The following is a 10,060-nucleotide window of genomic DNA, read 5'->3' as shown; positions in this document are numbered from 1 at the left end:
ATCCCACAATGTGTAATGTAATGGAATACGTTACTAACTGCTAATTTTTGTAACTTAGAATCAGTAACTGACCATTAGTAAGTTATTTACCCAAAACTGCAAATTGGTCATCAAATGTCTGGTGTCTGTCCAGATTACAGTTGGATAATTGTTCTCTTTTGTCTTGATTTGGCAGTGACATGTACTTTACTCCTGTGATTACTATACACTCTTAAAAAAATACGTTTGTTACACTTCTGATTGAATAAAAGCTCATCTTGCTGATTTTGTTTTGTCATTATTTTGTCCACTTCAGTCAGTACAACGTTAGGAGGAGAATGCTTGGTTGTTTAAACCCAAATTTGGTTCAAATAAGGACGGACATAACCTGGGTTCAAAATGTTTTAAAATGTAACCCAACGGTTAGGTTTGTCCATATTTTACCCAATTTTGGGTAGGCCTAGGAGGAACAACGGATTATCCAGAGATCCCCTGACCATTCATTCTCCTAATGTTGTATACTGACTGAAGTGTACAGAATAGTGACAAAACAAAATCAGCAAGATGAGCTTTTATTCAATCAGAAGTGTAAAAAACATAAGTATCAGTAATGTTAATAACGATATTTAACCAAACTCGTTTTAATTGAACAACCAAAGGGTAAAAGGTCACTGAATCATTTTTGAGTAATTTATTTGGAACAGACAGTCCAAACGAACCGATTCGCTAGAAAGAATCTAGCGAATTTACTCAAAACCAGTCTATGCTCAAAACCACTAAGCGGATTCGCTTGTAAGAATCTAGCGAATTCGCTACTGGTTTTGAGTAAATTGTTTGGAACGCATAGTCCGAACAAACCGACTCGCTAAAAAGAACCGGATCTCGCGACTCTCCTGTCCAGCGGGGGGCAGTGTTGAGCTGTTTATTCTACGTCAGAGTCGAGTTGAAGAAGCAGGAAGTGACATTTTTTTCAAGTGTCCTTGTGCGGCTTCCTGAACATCACGATCTGAAGGAGAAATCATTCATCACCATGTTTAGGCATTTAAGGGTGAGATTAAAGATCTTTATGTCGTTTATCTTTGCATTTATCTGGCGAAAGCGATTGAACATCTTCTCATAGCACAGCGTGATTAGATTTGGCCAGAATTGGAAACACAGAGTTAGCCGACTAGCAGCTCTCATGACCTCCTGCCCGTTACTCAACAATATCAAGTTTTTGTGTTTATTCTAGTTTATAAATGTATTAACCGTGTAAGAAAAAAATACAAATAATTTATTAGTTCATTGATATGCAGATTCATGTAATTTCTTTCACCAATTTCTCTCAAACTCGACAAACTGGGAGTTTCCTGAAGAGATTTACGGGGTTGACGTTTAGTATTAATATGATTAACGTAACTTATTATTTACGTGAGGGTTGTTATTGATATTTGAGACCTGTGTGTGTTTAAAGTTTGAATCCTGGCAGTTTCGTAACATCTTTAGTTGATTGGTACTCAAAATGGGGATTTTCAATTATTTAGCTATTTTCTTACTGCCACTTTCTCAACAGCAATAGAAAGTGACAGCAATAGAATTTTACTGCACATCAGAACTATATTCTGTGGTTTTACTCATCGTGATGATAAAGGGAATTAGGCCTTTGTGTTTCCTCATATGTGAAGCAAGAAGTCATAGCTAGACAAAGTCATGTTCCCAGTCACCCTTGGAGTGCTAAAATAAAGTAAATATTAATGGGAATATACTTCAGAGATATTTTACCCATAAAAAATTCTAGGGGTGCCAATAATTGTGGCCAGCGTGATTTGGAGAAAAACATTTACAGTATTTCATAATGTGATTGATTTCCCACACTTTCAATTATTTTACTTCAATGAAAGGTTAGATTATTTGCAAATTCTTTGAATGAAAGATCAAAATGTTAAACAATGCAGATTTATTAATTTTTTTCAGCCATTTTTGATCATATTTACCAGGGGTGCCATTAATTCTGACTGCAATTGTATTCGTGTGAACTATATACTTTATATGATAAGTATCGGTCCAGTGTAAACGGATGAACAGAGGTTAAGTGTTTTTCTCATTTATGGAAAGTTGTTTCCATCATGTAATAATAAAAACATAAAAATAAAAAAGGTAATTGTGACTTTTTAATCTCACAATTCTGGCTTTTTTTCTCAGAATTGAGGTTACATTTCTTGATTCAGTTTCCCCCCTGAATTTTGTTGCAGAATTCCAAACTTCTGGGTATATTTATAGATAGAAAAGTTTTTTTGTGAGACAAAAACTATAAATTTAAAGGGAAAAAAAACCCCATCTGAATTGTAAGATAAAGTCACTTTTATTTGTTCTGTGGTGGAAACTATATTCTACGCTCTGTAGATAGTTGTACCTTTTGCACATGACATCCATCGCAGAAACACGTGTTTATTGTCATCCTCCAGACCCTGCAGCAGTTCTCCAGGAGGACCGTGTCCAGTAGCGCTGCTCGACAGGTGGAGAATAAAGTCCCGGGAAAGCAGAAGTTGTTTCAAGTTAGTTCTGATCTAATCCAACTTGGCATTTAGTCAAATCCTAAGACTTCACAGGTTTAGTTACTACATCTTTTTATTCCTCTTTGGCAGTCGCTAATGATAATTTAAAAGTTAAGATTGTAATTTGTTCCCAGGTTCTAGACTGATATTGTGGATGAACAGATAAGTACGAAATGATTCGCTAGTAGGGTTCACTTGTATAGTAGGCTGTATATTACTAATCACTGCATGTGTCATAATACTGAAATATTATTATGAAGAAGAGTCAAATTTAAACAAGCAGTTTAAAGCTTCACTTATTCTATAACTGCGATTTCATGCTGGATCGTTCTGCTTACGGCAGTCTGGCACTAAGTTGAGGATGGCTGTTATATTATACTGATATATTATAATTCTTTAAATTGTTGCCATGTGATAGAGATCAATCTTGAATGTTCAGTTTGTGTTGGTGGTCTCACTTACAGAAGTAAAATTCATCAAAATAAGTCATTAAAGGAGATCTGTAGCATTATTCTTACTTCCGAAAGTGGAAAATTAGAATTAGGCTGTTCTTCTTTAAACTGTTTTTACACTTGTGCCCCCCCTTTTAAAGTAAGTGTTGAAGAATCAAATGCTAATATGTCATTTCTGCTTCTTTCAGGAAGACAATGGCGTGCCGATTCATTTGAAGGGAGGCGTTACAGATGGTCTCTTGTACAGGGCGACTATGGCCCTTACTGTCTTTGGTAAGCTTTATATATTTGGCTTGCCATTTTGGCATTCATTTATGTTTGTGCTTTATCAGTCTTTCGTATCTGGATATCCATTGTAATGAGACGAGGTGATAATAACGTACAACATTCACAGTTTAATCTTTTAAAATATAATCAAATCAATTTAACAATTCCTTAAATTCTTTGGACAAAAATGCATTACAACTGAGGTTTACTGATAAAATTAAAACATAGAAGATACTTGGTGTAATAAAAAAAATTAGATTAAGTTTCATACATCTACAATGATCATGATGGCTGTCATGCTCCAAATCGAAACCACATAAAAGCAGTTCTTGCATATTGTGCTTTTATCCCAGGTGATCTGAAGAAATATGTTAGTGATAGGGCTATTCTATTAAAAGATAATATCGCAATATGATGAAACGCGATTTTGTAAACGCAAAAGCTGCAATTCCACTGGTAAAGTGATATGCGAGAGAAAAGCAGTCTGCAAGATCAAGCATCAACTTGGCACGCTACACATATTGGTCTGGCATACAGGAAAGAACAGTTTATTTTTAATGTATGTGATATTGTGTTATTTATTCTCTCTCCAAAAATTCTAAACCGATTCAAAGAATTTGAGTCAGAATCGAGCTTAGTTTTTAAACACAGATGCGTGATGACGCTGTGCGTGTTTAGAAACAACTGTATTCTGCTTGCTTCTAATTTCTCCCTCTCTCTCACACACACTCACACACACACACGACACACACACACACGACACCGCTCAAACCTTCAAAAAACATAATTTTTCATAAAGTTCGGGTTTAACCGAAAGTTAAACCGAATTGCAAGGACATTCGCGGGCTTCATTGCACAGGTTTTGCCACTTTGCTTTGTTATAACGTTACTCTTCCAGTCATTCCAGCTCTTGAATGAAAAACATTCAGACAGCCTACTTTTAAATACTGAAAGCAAACTTTTTTTATTGCTTGTAATGCCTTTTTTTCTTTATTTACTAGCTTTTATATTTTGAAGCTATATTAGTTTATATAGCCTATTTAAAATTCTTTAAATGTAATTGGTTTAATTAAATGTTTTTTTTTAAAGTATGTATTTTTACACATGTAATTAAATACATATTTTAACCCTCAGGTGCTCTTCGTTTCGGAGTCACACTTGTTATCTTCCCGGTCAAAAGTGACAGGACACCTAAAAATGAATATTTCCCCATCCCAGTAAAACCAATGCAATTTATTTTTGTTGTATAATATTTATTCTTTTTTAAATTTAGCATTTTGAGACAATTTAATTGAATTTATTAATATTTATGTAATATTTATGGTTTATTTTTGCCATGGAAAAATATGTATATTTTTCTGTTTATATATTATTTTTTTCAAAAAAATATTAATGCAGTATTTTAGTTTAAATATAGAGTCTTGGCCTTCAGAAAAAAAAAATATTTTTTGAAGAAAATTAGCACCATCTGGTTACAGTATAGAGAAAAAGCGTAGAATCATGGTGTAACCACTAGATGGCATGTACAGCTCTCTATGGAGAGGCATGTGAATTCCCCAGCTGTTTATGAACACATTTTTTTGTTGTTGTTGGTGGATTTGAATATATAGTTGAAACAATCTCAAAAACTATTTCTTATAAAAAAAATGACAAAAAAACAAAAATTCACAATTTTTTTTTTTTTTTTTTTTTTTTTGCTTTTTTTTTTTTTTTACAATTTCCCATTTATTTCCTATGGGGGTCACTTTTGACCAAAGACCACAAGTGTGACTATTTTTTTTAAGACCACTTAGCATGCTCAGATCATGGCCTGTTTTTTGTGTTTTCACATACATAATGCCATAAGTCACCAAGTTTCGTAACATTCTGATGAAGCTGTGATTTTTTTTAAATTTCAAAACAAAAAAATTTTCGGTCAGAAATGACCGAAGAGCACCTGAGGGTTAAGTGTTAAGGTTAATTAATAAGAGTAAAAGTACATCGGATCATGAGCTGCCTAAAGATTCCCATCCCTACTGTACAATGATTTATTGCTTGTCTTTGTCGACTAATACAGAAGGTAAAGAAAAGAACTTAAAAAGTAATCGCATATTCAATCGCAATATTGGTTAAAAAAAAAAAAAAAACGCAATTCTATTATATTCCATAATCGTTCAGCCCTGGTTAGTGATATAATCCACGGCTAGCTGTGCATTAAACGATTTTCTAATCATGACATGGAGGCAAAGAACCACCTGACATGAAGCGAAGTGCATTAAAATGTTTTTTGGTCAGTTATGACTCGTTAGATCCAGCATTTTGCCCGCTTTGAATCAAACGCAAAGATAAAGTAGTGCGTCAGATTACATTTATTTAAATGAATGAATTATAGCATTTATTTGAATTAATTATCACGAGAGTGAGATGAGAGGTGTGTGTAAATTACCCATTTAGCATCTCTGTCTATTAATAACGAAACTGTCAGTTTAAATAACTTCAAAACCAGTGATGTTGCCCTCTCAATGCTGAGAAATATAATGTGGCAATTCAGATATTTTATTGATAAATGTCGCGGGGCAGCGTTAAGTTTCTGTGCAGTACGATGAGGTGTACATGTGTGCGTTTCAATGAAAGCAGTGTATTAACATAGAATGGTGATCAAACTTGACTTTGATCTATGAACAAACTTGACTTTAAGCAGATTTATTGCACACCTTCCAGCCAATCTGAAACAAGTATTCAGACAATCCGTAGTATATGTGAATACACCCGTGTTCGCATCCAGATTCCATACTGGCAAGCCATTGGCATAGTTTTTGATGCTAAAACGACATTGGTTCTTATGATTATTTTTGAATTGCAGAATGCTAATGCAACTAGACATGAGGCATAAGAGAAGATTATCATCAGTGAATTTTTGTTTTAATTTTTGTCTCTTTCTCACACAAAGCCATCATATAACTTCATTAGACTTAGAATATAGCACACAAAATGATAAAAGGACTGCTTTTTTGTAACTTTGAGGAGCAGGACAGGTGTGTTGTTTTTGTTTTTTTCCAGTTAGTGAAAAATGAAAGCATTTTTTTTTTTTTTTTTTACTTTTTAAAAATATTTATGTATTTATTTATTGAAGATGAGCTGTTCCGAGTAGGGCTGGGCAAAAAAATAGATTTTTCGATTAATCGTTTTTTAAAATGTGGTTGATTCAAAATGGATTCTTAACGGCCACGAATCGATTTTTTCCATATTCAGTGCTCGCGGTGCAGCGTCTTCTCTCTCTGCACAAGGCACGCATCAAGCGCTGCAGGCGTCGATACACACTCGCATTTTGTCACACACGACGGAATATTTACTCGCATAATCGGGCCAGCATTGCATTGTAACTAACGTTTATCATTTTCATGTCTTTTTAAGTTTTACCAGTTTAAACATTCAATCAATGTTAAACTATCCCGTGCTCGTGCACTCTTAGAGATGTCTTTCACTGCGTGGACATACAGTACCGCCTAAATGCGCCTCACAAACAGCTTGACAGTAACAGAAGTTGTTTTTCCTGGATTATATCGCTCAGTTGAAAACGTGCAAAATGATGTCAAAACTCTGGTCTTGAAGAGTAACCTCGTAAACTAAAGACAGTTGGTTATGTCTTAAATAAGCAGAAAACACGTGTGACAGACAGTATAATGAAACAGTAATGGATTCTCGCACTAGTTATTAAAGTGAATGAACGCAGCCATGTGTGACTGTCATTAATTTTGTTGTCATAACAACATAATATAGCATTAAAGGGTTAGTTCACCCAAAAATGAAAATTCTGTCAGTATTTACTCACCCTCATGTTGTTCCAAACCTCTATGTTTATTTGTTCTGCTGAACACAAACGAAGATATTTGGAAGAATGTTTTAATCAAACAGATCTCTGTTTGATTAAAACATTCTTCCAAATATCTTCCTTTTATGTTCAGCAGAACAAATAAACACACCCTTTAATTGCAAGCAATCAGAATTAATAGCCCATGGATTTAATTCAGTCAGGACTAAAAGACTGTCCTGGGTTATTTTACATTGGATTACTTTATTCATTTCTGTAGTATTTCTGATCTACCCCAAAAACTTTTTATTTTTATTTTTATGTCTCTTTATTTGTGTCTTTATTCTATTGTTTTTATTTGTCCCATTTTCAATTTATTTCAAAGATTGAAATTAAGCTTCCATGTGCAAAAACTCTTAACAAAAAATACCTAATTGTAAAAACAAACATTTAGGTGAGATCAATGTAATAAAAAAATGTCTAAATATTTATATATTTATTTATCTATATTTATATCTATCTTAAACACAAAATAACCTGATCCTTTTTGATCAATGCGTGCGACTGTTTTGACTTGTCCAATATTCAGCATCAATTTTGCATCTTGTATCAAAATCCTGTCCATTCATTGTATGCATTTAGTGTATACCGGTAGTGTACCTAAAATAAAAAGAGTTTTATATACAGGTATGTGGCTCTTAATTTTTTTTTTCGTTTTTTTTTTTTTTTTTTTGCATTAATTAACCACTAGTAAACTTATGTCCACTGTTCTTTTTTTAATATAAATATAGGATTTGTATTAACCTACATCAATATTCATTATAGTCGAATTGAGAATCAAATCAAGAATTGAGAATCGAAATCAAAAATCGAATTGACAATCAGAATCGTATTGAGAGCTTGTGAATCGAAATCGAATCGAAATTGAACATCTGAATCGATACCCAGCCCTAGTTCCGAGAGCACATTGTTAGCATTCTGATTTGTGTATATGATTGAGAGACATATGATCAAATAGTCTAAGTATTTCTAAAGGTAACCGCAGCAGTTGCTTACTATTCATTGTCTGTCTTTACGGGTTGTTGTTGTACACTCTTTCCAGTGTACAAAATGAACATGTTTTTCTTTTCCTCTATAAACAACAACTCTTCTTTTGTCCTCAGGGTGCGGATATGTGGTGTATTCATTGGTCGACGCAGCAATGCCCAAGAAGAAGAATTGAACATGCCTCTCTATTCATGTGTCTGAGTTGTAAAGATCTCTAATCCTCAGAATTGTCTTGTCATTTATTTTGAGTACAATGGATTCATATTTATTGATTGTACTATAAACCACAATCATTATGTAATAAAACGTTCCACTGTACTGAGTCTTTTTTATTTTTATTTTTTTTTTATTGTTGTTTATTTCGAATTTATGCAAAAGAACATCTGACAAGAAAATAAAATCAAGTAGATGACTCAAAATGATTAGAATAACTCAATAAAAACAAATTAATAAACAATAGTTACAGCCAAAGACTTTTTATTTTTTACATATTCGAAAAGGAGTGGAAAAAAATATATTTAATCCCACCCCCCATATACAAATCAAAAGCTTACAATAAATCAATGCACGTACCATATATTCATACATCTACTTTGTTATACCCCAAAGAAAAGAGAAGTTATCAATTTTTAAACAATAATAATTAATATGGAAGAATAACTTAGCTCAGAAAAAGAAATGACGCAATAATAACACAATGAAACTGATGATAAATACTAGTCCCAAACATGCTCATTCATTATTCACCCCCTTCTTCATCCCTGTATCCCATGTCTTTATACCTGATTTTAAACTGTTTTATGTTTGGAAATTGCTTTAGTTCCTCATTGAGACTGTTCCATTGCTTTACTCCAGTGCTTGAGATACAAAAACTTTTCCTAGTTGTCCAAATCCTGTTAGCTTTGAAGTTATGTGTCCCCCTTAAATTATAACATCTCTCTCTCTCTCTCTCTCGCCCTGAATAATATTTAAATATTTTTTCGGCAATAGATTATTTTTGGCTTTAAATATTTGGGCTGATTGGTACTTCACAAGATCCGTGAATTTTAATAATTTTGACTGTAAGAATAATGAGTGAGTGTGATCCCTATACTCAGCTTTGTGATTAATTAGGGCCCAAGCCCTGAAAGGGCGAAGGCCCTATTGTTTTCCTAAGGATTATTAGGGCCCAAGCCCTGAAAGGCTTGGTTTTCCTTAGGATAATTTTTTTTAAAAAATTTCGATCGACTATTCAGGCACTTTTGGCGCCCTTGCTCGAAAACTCTTGAAACTTTGCACATAGGTCAGAACCCGCGGCCATCGGGAAAGGGCTGAAGCTGGTACCCAGGCGTGGCAGGGGGGCTCGACAGCGCCCCCCTGCAACGGGCTCCGAAAACTTGGTCCATAAATGAAACACGCTTGCATGTAATAAAATGAAACTCGGTATTCAATGTTTCATATTTTAAAATGAAAACAAAAAGATAATTTTGTTAATAAATGCAGTGAAGAGAATCGCGTTGCCTGAACCACATGGCCATTAGGCTAATATGTTGATTTTTTTTTTTAATAAAAAGAGGCAGAGTGGTGTTTTATAATATATTTCGTTGTATAATTGATGAAAAGAGGCAGATTTGTAGCATATTTCGTTTTAATTGTTGCCTAAAATCTTGGTGAAACTTCAGCAGTGGAGGCCGGTCACATGGATGTAACTATTGTGAGTCAAAGGCCCCGTCCACACTACTGCGTTTTCGTTTAAAAACTGAGACCTTTTACTACATTTGCACCTCCCGTCCACACTAAGGCCCCGTCCACACTACTGCGTTTTCGTTTAAAAACGGAGACCTTTTGCTACGTTTGCACCTCCCGTTCACACTAAAACGGGAAAAACGAAGACCTAAAACGGAGAAGTTTAGAAACGCTGCAGCTGCGTTTTGAATCTCCGGAGTGCGTTTTAGTGTGGACGAGACAAAACCATACAAAACGGAGAACTTTAGAAACGCTGACGCAGAGGC

At 34.2% G+C, this 10,060-nt stretch overlaps 1 protein-coding gene across 1 annotated transcript; it reads left to right on the top strand.

The window, feature by feature from the left end:
* Positions 1 to 881: 881 nt before the first annotated feature.
* cox7a2a (cytochrome c oxidase subunit 7A2a) lies at positions 882 to 8,387 on the top strand. Its single transcript, XM_039651030.2, has 4 exons — positions 882 to 1,027; positions 2,424 to 2,513; positions 3,154 to 3,238; positions 8,186 to 8,387. Exons 1-4 carry the CDS (start codon positions 1,010 to 1,012, stop codon positions 8,242 to 8,244), a joined length of 252 nt encoding a protein of 83 aa, XP_039506964.2. The 5' UTR covers positions 882 to 1,009; the 3' UTR covers positions 8,245 to 8,387.
* Positions 8,388 to 10,060: the final 1,673 nt, after the last annotated feature.

This window comes from Pimephales promelas, chromosome 15 (assembly GCF_988280905.1).
Source record: "Pimephales promelas chromosome 15, fPimPro1.hap1.1, whole genome shotgun sequence".
Taxonomy (NCBI): Eukaryota; Metazoa; Chordata; class Actinopteri; order Cypriniformes; family Leuciscidae; genus Pimephales; species Pimephales promelas.
This window is presented reverse-complemented; position numbering and strand designations above follow the sequence as displayed.